At 52.0% G+C, this 19,616-nt stretch overlaps 1 protein-coding gene across 11 annotated transcripts in view; it reads left to right on the top strand.

Moving 5' to 3' along the window:
• The window catches only part of RAPGEF1 (Rap guanine nucleotide exchange factor 1), a 143,473-nt gene that overhangs the window by 86,258 nt on the left and 37,599 nt on the right, over positions 1-19,616 (top strand). For 5 of the 11 annotated variants that reach the window (XM_060300262.1, XM_060300268.1, XM_060300261.1 and 2 more), the window contains 7 exons: positions 6,286-6,374; positions 7,089-7,241; positions 7,681-7,804; positions 8,188-8,371; positions 9,481-9,981; positions 15,324-15,526; positions 17,887-18,045. In XM_060300262.1, coding sequence (XP_060156245.1) covers positions 6,286-6,374; positions 7,089-7,241; positions 7,681-7,804; positions 8,188-8,371; positions 9,481-9,981; positions 15,324-15,526; positions 17,887-18,045 — 1,413 coding nt within the window. The remainder of the gene's footprint in view (positions 1-6,285; positions 6,375-7,088; positions 7,242-7,680; positions 7,805-8,187; positions 8,372-9,480; positions 9,982-15,323; positions 15,527-17,886; positions 18,046-19,616) is intronic. The other 6 variants (XM_060300264.1, XM_060300263.1, XM_060300267.1 and 3 more) reach the window with 2 other exon arrangements.

Raw genomic sequence — 19,616 nt, forward strand, 5'->3', positions numbered from 1 at the left:
CCCATACCCTGCCCCCATTTCTCTCCATTCCCCCAGCCTTAGGCAGCCACTAATCGAACTTTCTGGCTCTATAACTTTGCCCCTTTCTTTTTTTTTGACCATGTCACACAACATGCGGGATCTTAATTCCCTGACCAGGGATCAAACCCGCGTCCCCTGTAGAAGCGCAGAGTCTTAACCACTGGACCACCAGGGAAGTCCCTAAACTTGCCTCTTCTAGATACTTCATATAAATGGAATCATATACTGTGGGTCCTTTTGTGACTGGCTCCTGTCACTTAGCATAATGTGTTCAAAGTTCATCCGTGTTTTAGCATGTATCAGTACTTCATTTCTTTTTATTGCCAAATAATATTCCATTACATGGATATACCACATGTTATTTATGCATGGACATTTGGACATCTCAGTTGTTTCCAAATTTTGAGTAATGCTGCTGCAAACACTCGGGTACAAGTTTTTGTGTGGGTGTATGCTTTCATTTCTCTTGGTTATACGCCTAGGACTGCAATTGCTGGGTCATATAACATCTCTGTGTTTGATCTCGTAACAAGCTACCAGACTACTTTCTAAAGCAGCTGCACCATTTTACATCCCTACCAGCAGTACATGAGGGTTCCAATTTCTCTACATCCTCACCAGCACTTGTTATCACTGGCTTTTTCTGATGTAGCCGTCCTAGTGGGTGTGAAGTAGTATCTCACTGTGGTTTTTGATTTTCGTTTCCCTGATGGCTAATGATGCTGAGCATCTTTTCATGTGCTTATTGGCCATTTGTATATCTTATTTAGAGAAATATTTATTCAAGTCTTTTGCTTATTTTTAAATTGTGTTATTTATCTTTTTTTAATTATTGAGTTATAATTACCTTGTACATTTCTTACCACCGACCTGGAATCAGCCATTCCTTTAAGGAGCTCTGGTTCCCTTTATTGGGGAATGATGTTTAGAGACCTCACTCCAGGGTTCCTCATTGCTACTCATTGATCACATGTTTAGTTTCTTTAAGAGAAAATACATCTTGAGTTTATACTGGTTTTTACTTAACCTCATCAAGCTTATATCTTAATTTTCTTCCTCCCACACTGAAAATCCCTGTTTTAAAAAATATCAACATTTGTTTTTGACTCGTTTTTTCACAATACAAACACAACAGTCTCAGAATAACACTAACCACCTCCATCAGTATGATCATTAGAAAGTATTAAAGATGTTTCAAAGTTATTTTTGACCTTCAGGTTATCCATCATTTTGCAGTCATTTGAAATAGTTCTTCTTGGTGTGTCTACATGGTCCCTCTTATGTGGCATGTATTTGAGTATTTCCTGTGTGCAGTGGTCTGAGTATTCCACTGCTTTACAAAGGAGGAGAAGGAGAGGGAAGAAGAAAGGGGGGGCTTCCCTGGTGGCGCAGTGGTTGAGAGTCCACCTGCCGATGCAGGGGACACAGGTTCGTGCCCCAGTCCGGGAAGATCCCACATGCCGCGGAGCGGCTGGGCCCGCGAGCCATGGCCGCTGAGCTTGCGCGTCTGGAGCCTATGCTCCGCAACGGGAGAGGCCACAACAGTGAGAGGCCCACGCACTGCAAAAAAAAAAAAAAAAGAAGAAGAAAGGGGGAAGAGACAGCGGGTTATGTGTAGTAGGAAATTGCCATGTAGGAATGTTGTGGATATACTTTCATACGTCAGAGAAATCATCACGCTCCAATTTCAGCTTCATACGCTCAGGGTTTACGGGTACTTTTGTTGTTGTTTTTTCAAAATAATAGGGTGGCTTAGACTAAGATAAGCCTTCCCCAGCCTACTTTCTGAGCAGTTCACTAAGTATTTTTTCTAGTAAATCTGCTAACCTGAAGAACTGCACCAAACATTTACTGCTTTTTCATTCTCAAGTGTGTTGGGAGTAGAAGGACATCCTATCCAGCTAGGAGTTGTGGCAGCAGCATCTCCTTTCTGGGCCCACACGTGTTCTACTTAGTTACAAATGTCAAGAGAAGGTCTTTCAATAATCTGTAAGCTTGTTTAGGGCCTTTTTGGGGGGTGAACCCTGAAAACTTTTATTGTTCGAGTTGTAGTGTTTGGCCCCAACTCATTATTTTGAAGACACAAGTGCCCAGTTTTAAAATTATGCCCCTCCCCCCATGCCATCCGGGCCTGGCACTGCTTCTGGGCTGGTCTCTTCAGCATCTTTCAGGGTGGAATTTGAGATCTCCTCTGGCTGCCTTGTTTTCAGGCTGCTGTGAGCCTCCAGAAGCTGATGTGAGGAGTCGCCGCCAGGCCAGTGCACTCTGGCACCTCGTGTGCTTTAGTGTTCTGTCTCCCTGAGCACATGTGAGAAGGAAGGCACTTCCTCTGCTCTGTCGCTGCCTCAGCCCCGCTTAGGATGTGGGCAGGGAAGGTCCCTTGTTGTCACCATAAAGGTCATACTGGGGCTGGACAGCCCTGTGACTGCATTATGCCACTTCAGTTACAGGAAACTCCCCACTGGCCTGTACCCAGTGTCTTTGGTGAAGAACTCATCTTAGGACCACTCACCGGTAGAGGGGCCATGTCATGGCCATAAGCACAGGAGCCCATGGTGATAGAGGACAGACAGTGACAGGTCGGGATGCGGCCTGAGCAGGGGCAGCGGGCCCAGGCTGCGGGCGGGGCGCTTTCCAGTTAAAGTGCGTGTTCTCTCCACGTGAACCTGGAGGACTTGGGCCTCTCCTCGTGCAGCCCGTGTCCCCTCTGCCGGGCAGGGGCCGAGGAGACAAAAACAGATAGGACTGTTTCTTACCTGAGCACCGAGCTGTGCTTTGACTGGATGAAGGTCATCTAAGATGGAAGTGTCTCTGTGATGACTCTCAATATGAGTAAAATGAGCATGGAAATAAAGTATTGTGTATTTAGAAAGGTGCTCTTCCGGGTACCTTTCGGGCTTTGAAAACTGCTTTTCGGTGAACTGGCGGTTGTCTGGTTTACAGCTGCCGGCTCTGGACACAGCCTCATGTGCCGTCTCTCTCAGTCTTTCCTAACCTGTGCCTCAGGAGGATTGGAAAGTCTGACATCCTCTCAGAAATCTGGCTTCAGTAGGGAGAGTTGAGCTCTGGCCAGGTTACAAACGGTCGGCTCTGAAGGAGATGAGGGTGTTGGCACGGTCGCCGGGTACGTGCACATTCTAAGGGTGCCCTTCTGCCTGTGAGAGAGAAGCCAGGCTGAGAGTGAAAGACCTTCTGGCTGGTGTGTTTGTGTTTGGGCTGGAAGGTCGTGGTGAATATGGAAAGCTGCCCCCTCCTGTGATGGTCTTTTGGGCCTGGGGTGAAGGAGGGTAAGTTCTGGGATCTGACTTTGTCTTGGAATTCGGGTGCCCACTTGCACATGTGTGCCTGTCATTGCACGGTTCTTTTGCCATCGTTCTTTAGTTGAGTTCACACAGCTGCCTCTCCAGAAAGATGGCATTCTAATTATAATTGCTCAGGAATCAATGAAGAATTAGTGGAATTTTGTCCTGCCTCAGCAGATGCAAGCGTACAGGCTCCTCCCTTTTCCTTTGCCCTGCTTGTAAAGAGAGTGAGCTTGAGTGTGGCACTTCCAAGGCACTTTGACTCCCTCTGATGCCGTGATGCTCTTCTGTGTGGCCTGGTGATGGGCTTCTTGGATGAACGGCCTTCCCCACCCTCCTCTAGACGATGGGGTGCAGGGGGCCTGCCTCCACGCCACTTGCTCTCTCTTCTAATTACGTCATCTCTTGTCTCTCCACCTTGTCTGTAATCACCAGCTAGTTAGCTGTTCCTTAAATATTTGCGAGATTATGTTTAACTCCTAGATGGTGATAACAGGAAAATGCCAACCTTCTCCTTTCTTCTTCCAGTACTTGATTCTTGGCGATCTCAACCCTCCACGTTTCTCCAGGAATAGGCATCGAAACTATTACAGAGTGGGGTGACACTGATTCTGATTATATGGAGTATGCCTTATTTTTCTTTTAATTCGTATTTCAGAAGTAATACATGTTCATTGTAGCAAAGTAAGAAAAAGCAGAGAAGCAAAAACAAGAAAATAAGGGGTGTTTCATAGCCATATTTTTTCCTATACGTGTGTTCTTGGTTTTGTTTTGTTTCCAAAACATACTGTGTATACACCAGTGTACCGTCTGGGCTGTTTTTCCACTTAACATTGTGTTGTCTTTCAACGCTATCATATATTCTTGTGAGGTTTTGTTTTGTTTTGTTTTTTTGCCGTGTGTGGGCCTCTCACTGTTGTGGCCTCTCCCGTGGCGGAGCACAGGCTCCGGACGCGCAGGCTTAACGGCCACAGCTCACAGCCACCGGCCCCAGCCGCTCCACGGCATGTGGGATCTTCCCGGACCGGGGCACGAACCCGTGTCCCCTGCATCAGCAGGCGGACTCTCAACCACTGCGCCACCAGGGAAGCCCTCTTATGAGTTTTTTTAATGGTAATATAATGGTCCATTGTTTAAGTCTATCTTAATTTATGTAATCAGTACCTAGTATTGAATATTTAATTATGGAATATTGAGTCGTCTGATTACCTGTTACACGGAATGCTGCAGTGAACGTTCTTTGTGGTTTAATTTTTGTACACATCCGTGTCATTTTCCTTGGGCTAAATTACTATAAAACGTATGCAAATATTTAAAGCTTTTTATGTATACTGACAAGTCATCTTTTAGATAAGCTATCCAAAGCATTACTTCCATCCATCATAGTAACTCTTTGCCTTACCACACTTGTCGGGATTCCTGTGTGGGGTGTTTTGAGTTGGGAGAGGCTTTGCAGTCTGATTTGGGGGCACACTGCTGTATTACCCACCTTCTTCCGTTGCTGCCTCCTCTGTAACTTTAGAAATAGATGTTCATGCTGAAAGCCTGAACTTCTCATGTGACACAGGTAGGTCCTACCCAGGTGTGTATCAACAGGGCAATGAATGAAGAGATTGTGGGTTTATCCATATACTGGAATACAACTCAGCAACATCAAGGAACACACTACTCATGCACACAGAGACGTGGGTGTCTACACTGAGCAAAAGAGGATCGACGAATAGAGATAGAGAGTGGATTAGTAGTTGTGGGTCCGGGAGGGCTGGGGAGACATGAGGAGGGACCACGGAAAGGTCCGGAGTTTGTTTTGGAAGTAATAATGAGTCCTAAAATGGATTGTGTTGATGGTTGCACAACACTGTGAACAGACTAAAAACCATTGCATTGCACACTTTAAATGGCTGAATTTTGGGCTTCCTTGGTGGCGCAGTGGTTGAGAGTCCGCCTGCCGATGCAGGGGACGCGGGTTCGTGTCCCGGTCCGGGAGGATCCCACATGCCGCGGAGCGGCTGGGCCCGTGAGCCATGGCCGCTGAGCCTGTGCGTCCGGAGCCTGTGCTTCACAGTGTGAGAGGCCACAACAGTGTGAGGCCCGCGTACAGGAAAAAAAAAAAAAAAAAAAAAAAGGCTGAACTTTATGGCCTAAAGCTGTTCAGAAAAAGAAGATGGACACCAAAGAGTACATACTGTATGGTTCCACTTATTTCAAGTTCTAGGCAGAAGTGATCCAAGAAACAGAAGTGAAAAAGTGGTTGCGATGGGGCAGGTTGACTGGAGAGGGTGGTGGGAACGTTCTGTAGTTTTGAGTGATTCTCATATGGTGTATGCAATCACCAAAACTCATCACATTGGAGGAAGATGCATTCTAGTTGAAAAAACCAAGTAGGCCCTAATCACCTTTTTTTTTCCTATTTAAAAAAATATTTTCTAAAGTCATTTCTCTGCTGGGTAATATGCCCTAAACTTTCTGTCCATCGACAAAGATTTCCACCAGTCATTTCAGGATACCAGCTGCTGCCAGCCAGCTCACCCTGGGAAACCACCTTCCCCAAGACCAGAGGTTTGATTGTTAGTAAGCAGCGTCCTGCACATCGTATAATGGCTTCAGAGAACTAAAGGGTAGTAGTTCTTCCTCCACAAACCGACTGGCAGTTGTTCTGCCAGGAGTTTGGTCTGTGTGATGAACTTAGTCATTCTGAGACAGTGGGGCTTGTCATTTCCCCCTTCCAAAAGGAAGTGCCTTTATGCACTTGAAGCTTTCAATGTGCTGTGCAGGTATTTTTGGAGGGTAGGAGACGTTTTGGGAAGCCAGGCAGATTACCTAAGTCAAATCATACTCGCACTTATGGTGAGTGAGGAATCTGTGGGCAGTGGAGGACAGACAGCTGACCCACCTGGTTGGGAACATTCACGGTGAGGAACCTTCCTCGTGTCTCACTGCTTTTCTCTTGTGTGGGATGTAGGAGCTTGTCAGACTTACCATCGAGAAGCAGGGGCATCCGTCTCCAACAAGCCCAGTGAAACCCAGTTCCCCAGCCTGCAAACCAGACGGGTGAGTGCTGACCAGACCCTCCAGTATCTGGGGTCACGGTTGATCTACACTTGAGAAAGAAGGGGAGCCAGGTCCGGAACCCACATCAGGCAGGCCCTGTGAGGCCCACATTCCCTTCTCAGTGAATTCTGGGTAAGAGCCTGCATTACTTTAAAGTGTGTGTAGCTCACACCCGTTCTGAAGAATTGCCTGGTCTCCAGGTTAACAGCGTGACCTTTTCTAAGGATAGTGTGTGATGTCAAAACCCACCTATACTTTTCTTGACCAGCTTCCTCCCATAATTAGAAAGAACTTTGAAGGGTTGGGTTTTAGGGGTTTGACTTGAGAGCATTTAACTTTATCAAGAAAGGAAACTGAGGGTAATGTGGACAGTTATAGGGCCTTGCAATAATTTCTACTACAAGCCCCTAGTAAAAATATAAAACCTACACTTGGAGCATTTTAGAACATCATCTAGTCCAGAGATTCCTCTTACAGATGAGGAAACTGAGGTGCAGAGGCAGGGGGACTTGGCCAAGCTTCTGCTGTTTGTGGGTGATCGAACCAGACTTGAAACCCCATCTCTGCCTTGGAGCCCAGGGCACAGTGTCAGCTCTGTGTCCAGGGCACCTCCGTCCCTGTCCCCCCATGACTTCCCTGCCCTGGTCACATCCTCATGCTCTCAGGACCTTCTCTGTGGCCTTCTGTAACCCCGAGTTCTCTTCAACTCTCCAGCCAGTCTGAGCTCCCCTTGACAGATCGAGAGATGGAGATTCTAAACAAGACGACCGGCCTGTCGCAGTCGTCCGAGGGGCTCCCAGATTCCACGGATGAAGAGGTCGCGCCCCCCAAACCCCCCTTACCTGGCATTCGTGTGGTTGATAATAGGTAATTTTCTGTTTTTCTAGCACCCTCCTCTATTTATGTCATAATTTCATGAATGGATGGGTAGGATGAGCCAAAAAGAAGACGGTGCCATTAGGGTCAGAACCTGCTCTTTAGGCACCTTGGCGGTTTGACCTTCCTCTGGAGGGGCGTCTCCAGAGGACGTGAGCCTGGCCCAGCGCCCTCCCTTGCCCCGCACCCTGAGAACTCCCAACCGCTTGCCTTTTAGCCTTAACCAAGCAAAAACTGGTACCATTTGTTACGAAAACAAAAGCAAGAACTTTGGATACTAGTTTTTTGGCACTGATGGGATGGGAGTTGAAAGTGTGAAAAGCAGGTGTGAAGTGTCTGATAATGAAAGAACCCACCTCCCATACCCCAGTATCTGTTTAAAGCATTTTGTGGGGTGTCTGGTTTGATAGGGTTCCTTGCTCTGTTTCAGTCCTCCACCAGCATTGCCACCGAAGAAGAGACAGTCGGCTCCATCCCCTACCCGAGTGGCCGTCGTGGCCCCCATGAGTCGAGCCACCAGTGGCTCCAGTTTGCCTGTTGGAATTAATAGGCAGGTAATTAGCTCCATCTAGAAAGGCAGAGGAAGGCTTCAGGTCTGGGGATTTGGTTCCTGAAGCTGAGAGAAACCCAGTGGTCTTCAGTCCCTGGCGTTGGTCAGGAGGAGCTCTCCGCACTGGGGTGGAAGTTCCCTCATGGGGTGGGGAGGCCGAGACCGGCCCCAGGGCCTCCCTCACACTGAGCTCTGAGCGCTGGCACAGGCCCTCTTTCTCAGGAGGTGCAGAAGTGGCGTTCACAGCCTACAGCAAAGACGGGCCTTTCCAGCAGGTTGCTGAGCCTGCCGGTATCTCCTTCTCCGAGTAAACGTACCGGCTCCCTCCCCTGGTCTCTGCCACCATTTCCCAGGAGTGACTTGGTTTGTTTTCGTTTTTGCCGGGAGGATTTTGACGTGGACTGTTACGCACAGAGACGACTGTCGGGCGGCAGCCACTCATATGGCGGCGAGTCGCCCCGCCTGTCCCCCTGCAGCAGCATAGGCAAGCTCAGCAAGTCGGACGAGCAGCTGTCGTCTCTGGACAGGGACAGCGGGCGGTGCTCCCGGAACACAAGCTGTGAGACTCTAGGTGAGCTGCCGGCGTCGCGGCCACCACTGCTGGCTCATCGTCTCTCCGGGGCTGTTTTGGGCTCAGACAGTGATGCCAGTCATTGGCTCTGTTGACCTTGGCCAAGTCACTCAAAATCCGAGCCTCAGTTTCCTCATCTGCAAAATGAGGATACCAGTGTCTGCCTCTGAAGGGGGTTGAAAGTTTAAATGGAGTAGCAGTGTGAAACCCCATGGGAGATACTGAAATGGTAGCTGTTACTTCAGTTAGTCTGTCAGTGTGTCATTTGACTCCCTTTGCCAGAATTCAGAGCCCTCTGTGCTCAGAGCTCCTGCCCACTTCTGACGGAGGGCGAAGGCAAGGGAGCTGGCCTCGGGCGGTGGGGCCCAGTGAGGGTCTGGCGTGCAGTTTGGCAGGAGGCCTACAGAGCACTGAGCTGTCCATGTCCCGCGAACTAGATACTTCACTTCTGAGAGTTTATCTTAAGAACATAATCAGAGATTTATGGCAAGATTTCTGTCCAGAGACATTAATCTCAGCATTATTAAGAGTAATGATGATAAACTGGAAAGAATCTACTACTCAGTGATAGGAAATCAGGAGACTTATGATACATCCATTTGGTGGAATAATACATAGCTGTATTAAAAACCAATTATGATATAGTGATCAGCGGACAAAATCCAAGACCACTTATATAGTGTTTTCTCAGAGTTTAAAAAGGAAAAAAAATCCAAGGGAAAAAAGACTTTTAAGGAAATATATCCAGTAGTAAGCAGAGATTATAGTTAGATTATGGGATTGTGGGTGATTTTTATTTTCTCAATAGGGTTTTTTGGCCACCTTTTCTACAGTGGTCATGCATTTTTCTTTTTTTAAGTAAGAAACTTTTAAAAATCCAGGAAAGTACAAAGAATTGGATAGCAAACAGTCAAATTCCCATCTGGTTTTACTTTTATAAGCAGGAGAAAAATGAAAAATATAAAGTAAAGTGAGAGTCTTTGCGGATGAGATGGGAGATGTGTTTTGGTCACTCTAATGAGCAGCGCTGGGTCAGGGAAGAAGCGTGGGAGCTTTTCTTTCTGTGGGGGCTGGTGGCTCACAGTATGTTTCTCCTGTTGTGAACGCAGATCATTACGACCCTGACTACGAATTCCTCCAGCAAGACCTCTCTAACGCAGACCAGATACCTCAGCAAGTGGCCTGTAACCTCAGCCCGTTGCCAGAGTCCTTGGGGGAGTCTGGGTCTCCGTTTCTCGGCCATCCTTTCCAGTTGCCTCAGGGCAGCTGTCCCCAGCCAGAGGGGCCCTCGGCCCCAGGGCAGCAGATGGATGTGCCGCCTGCTCTTCCCGAGAAGAAGCGCAGGAGTGCGGCCTCCCAGACGGGGGACAGCTCTGGCTGCAGGGCGTCCTACGAGCGGCATCCCTCGCAGTACGACAACATCTCCGAGGAGGACCTGCAGAACCCAGCCTCGGTCCAGTCCGTCCCCTTCACGCCCTTTGCTGCTATTCTTCCCTTTCAGCAAGGAGGTTCCTCAGCCTCTGTTGAATTTGTGGGTGATTTCACTGTTCCTGAATCAACGGGTGACCCAGAAAAACCTCCTCCTCTACCAGAGAAGAAAAACAAACACAGTAAGCTTTTGTTGAGCTATTGTCGGGAAGCACCTTTTGTAACCTAAAATGGTGTTTTATTGAAACATTAGATCAGAATCAAACCAGTGGCCTCGTAATTTCATAAAAGGTAGAACCACAGGTATGTGGACACTTACAGGAGCCTTGCGTTGTCAGTACTGGGGATCATTTTTAAAGCCTGATAAGCTGACATCTCCTTTTGGTCTTGACAGAACCTCAGGTCTGGTCTCCACAGAGTATTTGGCCTCTTGTAGATGGCAGTCAGTTGACCTTCTGGCCCGAACACGTGGTGACAGAGAGAAACAAATATCACGGCATTGCTTCTGGGTAAAGCAGAACAGACATTTGAATTAAAATAGCCCTGATCGCACCCACAGGGGTTTTCTAAGGCTCCCTGAAATGCAGGGGGCTGTTTAGAGAGAACCCTGGTACCGCTCTGTGTTCTGTTTGCAGACGCTGAAATGTCACGTCACCACTTGGAATCTGAGATTTGCTTGGTTGGAGTTGCTGAGGACACTTCGTGGACCAGATGATCTGATATATGATGTTATTAGGGCCCAGGGGTAGAGCTGAAATTTCGGATTTTTGTATTTTGAATATTTTCCAAGGTCCTAAGTAGAGTTCTGCAGGGATTTGCTTTTCTGCTGGCTCCCCGACTGCTCTGTGTTGCCTGTCTCTCTGCCCCGCCCTCTCCCCACGTCACCGGCACGGCTCTGCCTCATCTTCCTTGGGCAGACTGGCTGTCAGTGTTTCAATATGTGTGTGGCCACATCAGCCCACAGCCCCAGGATTCCCTGGCCTCAGTGGAAACATCCGGCAGATGACTTCTGTGACCTGGAAGTTGAGTATCCATTCCAAATTCCCAAGTGAGAGCGTCTGACTGGCCCTGCCGAGAGCGGCCCATTCTCAGAAGGGGAGACCTGGCCTTAGTTACCGCACTGGGTGTCGCCCAGCTTGTATAATGGCCTCGGTGGTATGGTCCCCCAGCTGGAGGGAGAGCTGGCTCTGTAGGGCTAATGATGATGTTCCCGTCTGTCACGTAAGTTCACTCACTAGAAACCAGGCCGCTAGTAGAGGGAGCTGCAGGCGGCAACGCCAGGAACGTCTCCTTCTGTGCCTGTCTACACGCACAGGTGTCTAAAGAGCCATTGCCTCTCCCCTCCACCCACCTGGCCTGACTGAGCAGCATGCCCTTGAGGGCTCGCACCCTTGCCTGTCCTTTCCTAGGAATCTTCTGGACCCAGACCAAGAACAGGCTTGCATCTGTGCAAACCACAGCAGACTTGTGGTGCCGCCTGGCTGGGGAGCCAGGAGCCTCGCCCTCTGAGCTCTTAGACCAGGTGTGGGCAGCCGGCTTCAGGCAGAGAAGAAAAGGAAAGGGGGAGGCGTCCGTTGTTGCCTTTTGAATAGCCTCAAGTCTCCTGTGGCTGAAAATATTTCCTATTAATTTAGGCATCCATTTCTAGGCTCTATGTCATCTGTAAATGTCTGTAGCTCTTGTGCCTGCAAACCTTTAAAATCTACTGAGCGCTTCCGGTGTGGCACCCTTGACATACTCTGACATACTCTGTCGTATTCGTCCTTACCAACCTCCTGGCTGGCCGGGTGTCATTAGCCCGCTTTTTATAGCTGAAGAAACTGGAGCTCAAAGGAACTGAGCCTCTGCCCAAGATCAGATCAGCAAGGAAGTGGGTGGCAGATGTGGGTTTCTGAGCGGTGTTTTCCTAGCTCAGCTCACTGCCTCCCAGGCTGAGGAGGAAGGCCTCCCCCCACTTCCCTGAGCCCTGTGCCCGCTTACAGTAGGAACCCCTGCGCAGCTGGTGGTCTCCTCGGTGCCCTGTGAAAGGACCCCTGACTTGAGGCTCCCTGAGGCTTAGTCCTAGTCTCAAGTCTGCTCTTCACTTCCCGAGAGGACCCTTGAAGAGTTCCAATCTGCAGCCCCGCAGAAAACTCCTCACGGAGTTGCTCTGAAGGAAAGGAGGAGATAATCATCACCTTTATACTTGGCTAGCGCTGGACAGAGCTTGTGCACGCGCAGCCTCGGCGTCAGAGAGCATCCCCGTCCTGTGGGTTGCTCCGAGGGTCCCCGGCCCTGGGAGCCCCTTGTGCCAGACAAGCTTCCTCATCGCTGTCTGCCCATAGCCCCAGGTGCCCACTGGGCCTTCCCAGTGATGCCGGCGGCTGTAGTCTCTGGGCCCTTGTGCTGGGCTACCTTTGAAGTGGACTGGTCCTCCTTGATTCTAGAAGGTGGCGACCATCGCTGCTGCTTCTCTGTGCTTGGTTAGCAGCTCTCTACAAGGACCTCAGCATCAAGGAGTTCATGGCGCTCCTGAAAAGATCGCAGCCTTGCTGAAGCTTTCGGTTTGGGTCAGGCAGAGGCGGTTGCATTCAGGCTCCTTAGGGAGAAATTCGTGGGCATTTGGGGTCATCTTCATGGTTTGCATCTTGCCCTGGAACCCAGTGGTATTGCTTGTGCAGTGTTAGCGAAAAGGCGATGTGGGGTTCCAGGGGGACTGCAAGCTGCGCTTCTCTTTGAGAAGCACTGGTTTTATGGGGGAAACCACCTTTTACAGCCAAGCTCCACTCTGTGCTTTCTGGGGCTGAGATGTTCTTACTGATTCCTTTAAATAAAGAAGGTAGCTTTGAACCCTTCTTTCAGTGAAGGGTGCTAGAAAGACGTATTTGGAGAAAGGCATTTCCTGTTTACCTTGACCCCCGTTGAGGTACAGAGAAGAAAAAGACCATCTCCCTACCTTCACAGCTGCCTTCCCCAGCAAAGTATCTCTGTCCTTTCATTTCTGACTGGTTTAGGTCTCCAGTTAAGCCCAACTTTCTGGTTATTTGAAAATACGAAGTTAAGCCCTGCAAACTTGTTCTTGCCATGGTGTCTTAGTGTCTGAACTTTGGCTTCACCTAGCAGGTGCTCGCATCCCTTCACCTCCCTCTTAGTTCGTGCGCGGTAACTCTGTAAATAAGTTAGTACTTATTTCTGACGCAGGTATTGAGGGGCGCAACGGTGCCTTTCCCTCCAAACACGCGTCTGTATAGAGGATGCCCTAACACCCAGGAGCTTCCTCCGCTACCTAGAGAAGGGGAAGGGCGGAGCGGTTCCGGCCTGCCTTGACCTCGACTTTGCGACAGGGAGTGGAAAGTGCGAGATCCCATCCACAGAGGTAGACTGGGGTTGGAGAAAGGGCTTCTGCTCCAGTCCAGCCTCACAGCTATGGACACCAGATGACGGCTCTGTCAGGTCCAGACTGTCACTTCTCCCAGAACCCTCTGGAGTCTTCAGAAAGGCCTGGCTCAGAAGATGGGCTTGGATCACTAGCCTCCAAAAGTCAGAAATAAAGTATACGCTGATGCCCTCACGGGAGGGCTGAGGGCTTCACACCTGCCGCGGAGCCGCTGCCTGTGGCCAAAGGCTCCGTCGGTGGCGCCACAGTGCCGGTGAGGGAGCCTGCCCGCTGTGCGGGCGCCGCAGGTGCAGGCAGCTGCGCCGTGAGGCCGCGGCTCCGCGACAGATGGCCGCAGTGGCAAGGGCTAGGGCTGCTTTTTTTTTTTTTAGCATCTTTGTTGGAGTATAATTGCTTTACAATGGTGTGTTAATTTCTGCTTTATAACAAAGTGAATCAGCTATGCATGTATCCCCATATCCCCTCCTCCTCGCGTCTCCCTCCCACCCTCCCTATCCCACCCCTCTAGGTGGTCACAGAGCACCGGGGCTAGGGCTTCTTAAAGGGCTTGTAGAGAGGAGGATCCTTATGTTTCAATGTGAGCACTTCTTTTCTCACTGTTCGTCCCTCTGTACAGAGGATGTTCCATAGAACCTCTGGGCTTGGAGGGGGAGAACTGAGCTTAGTGACTGTTATTTCTCGCCTACCCAGCGGGTGCTCTGCAAGACCCGCCCCCGGGGCTGCAGCCTGGGTCAGCAAGTCACTGAGCAGGGACAGATGCGGGGGGGACATGCGTTCTCTTCATTCGTTCATTCTGTAAATATGTGTGGACGCCTACTGTGTGTTAGGCACCGCTGATACAGCAGCGGACAGGACGGACAAGGTCCCTGCCCTCCTGCAGCTTCAGCTCTTGAGTGAGAGGCAGTAAGTCCTGTTGCACCTGCTTCGGAGATTCTTCCTGAACCAAACCACTCACCCCCACCCCCACCTCCACCGCGGCCTTTCACCTGAGCAAGACAGCCGCCCAGAACCGTCTTCCCAAGACGAAGCAGCTCCGGGCACACCCGGGGTGGGGGTGGGGGGCTTCTGTGGGTTCCCGCCAACTCAGCATCAAGCCCACTTCCTTACCCCGTTCACACAGCCCCATGCAACCTCCTGGGTCATCCCTCTCCCCTCACCAGCTGTGCTCTGCCAACTGGACCCTCGTCCTGGCTGTGGACCTCTGCCTGGCCGGGAAGCCTCTTCCACCCGTCCTCACCCTTATTCTAGAGAAGCACCCCCATCGCCACCCCATTTCACTGTCCTCCATGGGACACGCATACCGCACCTCGGCCTGTTTTCTGTCTCCCTGGGGAGGGTGTGAGCACCACGCAGGCGAAGGATTCGCTTTGCTGGCCCCTGTGTAGTCCCAGCACCTGGGTCAGGGCCCAACACATAGTAGGTGCTCAGAAAAATCAGACGAAGGAGAAAAGCCCAGCTAGCTCGTGATGCGCAGTGGGAAGGCCTCCGACGGAAGGGAACGCGGGGCTGAGGAGGGGCTGCTGGGGCAGAGCCGGCGGTGAGAGGCCTCCACGGAAGTCAGGGAACCTGAGCCCGAGGCCCAAAGGAGGGAGAGAGTCGGGCCTGGCAGCGTAGCAGCAGGGTTGCGGGAAGAGCAACTGGAACAGCGCTGTGGAAAGCCCCGAGCATGGTCCGGGAACTGAGAGAGCCAGAGGAGCAGGCAGCGTGCACTGGGCGCCCGCTGTGCCCTGAGCCCTGCGCACGGCCCACAACCACGGCCCTGGGGAGGCTGGAAAGCCCCGAGGGCTTCTCAGCACGGAGTGGAGTGCCCCCTACGCCTTTCTAAAAACAGACTCTATTCCCTAGAGCGGTTCTAGGTTCCCAGGGACGTTGAGCGGAAAGTACAGGGAGTTCCCATAGATCCTTGCCCTCCCTCCCCGCACACACGGCTCCCCACCACCACCCCCGCCCCCCGTCACCACCTCCACCGTGACCCCCCGTGACACGCCATGGTCGCCGAGTCAGGGTTCACATCGCCTTGACACGGGTGTCCGCGTGGTAGTGTCGTACAGAGTGGGCTCTCCGGGCCCTCACCCTGGCCGCTGTGAGGGGGTAGGGTGGGGATCTGTGCACGGCGGTCTCCAGCCCAGTGCCCCCCTGTGTCCGCAGTGCTGGCCTACATGCAGCTGCTCGAGGACTACTCGGAGCCGCAGCCCGCCATGTTCTACCGGACGCCGCAGAAGGAGCACATCTACCAGCAGAAGAACAAGCTCCTCATGGAGGTGTATGGCTTCAGCGACTCTTTCAGCGCCGGGGATGCCCCGCAGGAGCTCGCCCCGCCCCCCGCCCTGCCCCCCAAGCAGCGGCAGCTGGTAAGCGGCCCCTCCCGGGTGCCCCTCGCTGTTCCACCCCCAGCAACCAGTCTCTCATCCTGACGGGTCTCTAGGAACTGGGATGGTCCTGGGGCAGGTTTCGGCACCTCTCCTTCCGAGCCAGGGCTCTGGGCCGTGCTCTCGTGCCCTCGCTGCGGCCTGTCTCCTGCTGCACCATCTCCCCACCCTGGGGGGTGGCACCTTTCTTTTCCAGAGCAGCCCCTGCAGCTGGGGCTGGCTTGTACTCAGAATGTTTGCTTTCTCTGTTGACGGTCCTTTTTCTCTCTTCTTTGGCTCCAATATAGACCTCCCAGAAAGGAGGGACTCAATCAGAGCACAGGGCACGGTCTGTGTAGGGCCATCTGTGGACTTGATTTACATAATGGGCCTCACTCTGCCCAGTGGTTTAACACCCCACCCTGGCCGGGGATGGCCCAGTGAGAACCAGCTCTATTGAAGCAGGATGACTTTGCACAGAGCCGCTTTGTGTTTCAGGCATGGCGTACCCTTCGTCCTTCAGAAACCCCTCCTGTGTAAGGACTCCGTGTAGGTGGCACAGAGGCAGGCTGTCCAGCCGTGGGCAGGCTGTGAAGCTCTGGGACCAGACGAGGGGCACGGCGGGTGCGCCTCTCAACCTTTTTCTCTTTGCCACCAGTTTACTAACTGAGTGGGCTCTGGTCAGGGTGTGGAATCCAAATGTCCCATCCAGCCGTGTTCTCCAGGAGAGGAGACCCGACTTTATCAGAGCTGCATGTGCTGTCTTGCTCTTACGCTGGTCAATCTGGTAGTGATTTAACCAGCGAGGGGCCCAGCGTGGCTGGCCAGGCCGCCTTTTATCCATTGCGAGAGGACGTGAGGTACTGCCCCGACTTTTCTGGGAGGCAGCTGCCGACCGGACGACAAAGGTCCCTGGGTGACTCCTCGAAACTGTCTGGGCCTCAGCAGTGCTGTGATCGGGCCTCGAGCATGCCTGGCCCCAGGCATCCCCGAGCCTGCCTACACTCAGCGGGCTCTGGGGCTGGCCCCGCAGAGCCACAGCCAGCCTCTTGGGGGACAGCCTGGTCTAGTAGAGGAAAGGCCAGGCTCGGGCTGGGAGTCGTGGGTCGCAGCTCTGCCACTAGCTAGCTGTGTTTCAGCAGTTGTGCTCAGGGTCTTAGTTTTTCACCTGTCCTGCTCACCCCACAGACACCTGAACATGCCCGAATATGAACAGAAATTGAAAATTGATTCTAGGATTTCAAGAAGAAATTGTCACCACAGAAATATAAATGCCTGCCCCCGGGACCTCTGACCTAAAATGTTTGTTGGACAGCTGGGCCAGTTAGGTTGAAATGTGAAGTTCTCTCATCCCCTCCTGCCGGAGTGCACGCGTGCCTGTCAGCCGGCCTTGGGCATCTTCTCTGTACCGTGTAGCCCATAGGCGTCAGAGCACTGGGGAGAGATCCCTAAGGAGCGCACGCGAGTCCCAGCCCGCGTGAGAGAGCTGTCAGACGGCCTCACCTGTGGCAGGGCGGCGGTGAGGGCAGCTCTGGGGAGAGGCCTGCCGGGGGCCCGGGAGGTGGGCCTCCGCCCTGAGTGAGCACCGGGGCTTTCGTATGGTGTCGCACGATTCTCCCCACGGCCCCTGGCACCCCCATTTTAAGTAAACTGAGGCTGAGAGAGCTGGCGAGACTGACTCAAAGCCCACTGCCAGAAGTGGAAGATTTGGGAGCCGCGCCCAGCTCTGACTGAAGCCTGGGCACACTTGTGCCATGGCCTGTGCCGGCTGCTTGGCATCCCTTCTCCAGGGCAGACACAAGAAGTGTGACCCCATTTTTCCAGACAGAAGTGAGAGTGCTGGTTACACCTGCTGCTGGCCCGCGTGCGCCGAGGGAGGCTGGTTCTAAGTGCTTTCCGTGCATACCGCCCAGCACCGTGTTCCCCACATCCTACAGATGACAACCTGGGGCACAGAGAGCTTTGAGTAATGCCCAGGGCCAGGCAGGTCATGAATGGCGGGGCTCAGATTAAACCCAGGCAGCCTGGCTCCCCCTCTGCACTCTGCCGGAGCACAGCCACCCCACAGAGGGGGGTCTGGGGCCCGAAATAAGCGGAAGAGCAGGGACTCACCCAGAGGAGTCTGTGTGGCTCCTCCCACCTTACCGCCACTTCCAGCGGACCCAGAAGTGAAGAGGGCGCCCACTCACCCAGGTCACCTTTGGCAGGCATCCTTAACCCCTGAGCTGGGCCGGGAAGCCATCCCTCTCCAGAATGTCCCAGCAGAGTCGGGTAGCAGCCTGTTTAGCCTTTATGTGTACATGCCTGACTGTTCTCTGCTTTTCTCCCTCCTTCCCTGTCTTCTCTCTCCTTCCTCTGTCCAGCAGGCCTCCTATGCTGCTTCTTCCTTCTCCTCTGTCTCCTACTGTGTCCAGCAAACTAAAGTGGCCTTCACTCCCGAGGACGGCAGTGCCACTCAGGGCATCAGTGTGTCCGTCTCTAACTCCTTTCTCAGCCGGCACGGCAACTTACCTGTGCCCTCGGTGAGTCGCTCCCTGCTGCTCGCTACTGGGAAACTGGTGAGCGAGATCTTTCCCTTGTCGCTCCTGCCTCCCGACGTGTGTGCTGCTGCCCATCGCCGGCTCTGTCTCTCCGCAGGCCCCTGCACTAGATGGGAAAGGGTATGCGTGGTTGGCTGGCTGTGGCCTAAAGGACTGTGTGAGCCGGTGGGGCGGGGATCATTAGCGGCCACGCTTGGAACGTCATCACCCAGGCATGAACTGGCAGGGATGTCTTGGCCTTTTTATTCCATTCTCACACTGGGCCTTGGGTCAGCCCTGTAGTGTTCTGTGTTTAAAAAGGAATAGTCCTCACGTAGGAAGCAAAGCCCCAGAGAGCAGGTTATACCCAGCATGACGGAGTTTGAGTTTGAGAGCTGTATCAGTTAGCTTTTGCTAACTCTTGCTACGTAACATACCACCCCAAAACTTTGTGGCTTAAAGCAACAGTAACTGTTTGTCATTGCCTAGGACACAGCTTAGTAGTGTGGCTGTGCTGACGCAATTAATCTGTTCCAATGAAACTCCGGATGTCAGGGGAAAGAACTTGGCAAGGGGGCACATTTGGGCTCCACTTAAAATCGGTTTATCCTCCCCAGGCCTCAATTTCTGTCCCTTGGGATTGTACTTTTCCTTGCCTCTTATAGCAGTTCGTGAATGGGAGGATTAAGTAAAATCACAGGAGACTTCCAGGCACACAGTAAGCCTAGAAAGTTTGTTACTATTGCGCTTCCTCTTAGAGGTCTGGACTCTGGTCTTGGCTCTGCTCTGATTCTGTACAGGAGAGCTTGGGCAAGTGGCTTAACCTGCTTGCACTTCCCTTTCCCTCTATGAATGACAAGGTTGACCTGGTGACTTTTGGAGACCTCTCCAAGCTTGGGTTCCCAGTGTGGTCTTGTCCAGTTTCCGTATTTGGGAGCCATCCAGCGCCCGGCTTAAGCTGCGCCTGCCCGTTGTGAGGCCCTTGGGGCGCAGTCCTCCCTTCAGTGTGCTAGGGCCTAGCTTTTTAGAGCCGGCACCAACCATACGTGCTGTAGAAAGGCTAAACACCACTCGCCCCACCCCCAGCCCTGCCCTGGTGCACAGACGCCCTCTGTTTCCTCAGCACGCACCTCTGGCAAGCTCCTTTCACAAATCTTGCTAAACTTGGCTTGTAGACAATCCCAGCTCTTGACAGTTTTCCCCCCCTCTGTGAACAGAAAGTAAGTGTGAGTTTTCCTAAGGGTGTCTACAATATCCCTTTTGAGTAGTTTGGGGTAGAAGACTGTCAATGCATTGGACTGTTTACTACGGAATTAAAGAAAATTTGAGGGCATTTTAATTAAGTTTGGGTATGAGTACGTCATGGTTTTCAGCCCTGGCACGTAGGGGAGTCTTACGGCATCTTGCAGCAGAAATGTTGTGTTCTCAGCGGCAGCTCCACAAAGGAGCCTGAGGGGAGTGAGCTAAGAAAGGTGCTTTATTTCACTTAAAGGAAAGTCCCTCCAGGCCTCAAGAGCTGTTAGTAATGGCCTAAATGTATGCAACACTTGACATTTGAAATGCTGAAACCCCGG

This window comes from Globicephala melas, chromosome 6 (genome assembly GCF_963455315.2).
Source record: "Globicephala melas chromosome 6, mGloMel1.2, whole genome shotgun sequence".
Classification (NCBI taxonomy): Eukaryota; Metazoa; Chordata; class Mammalia; order Artiodactyla; family Delphinidae; genus Globicephala; species Globicephala melas.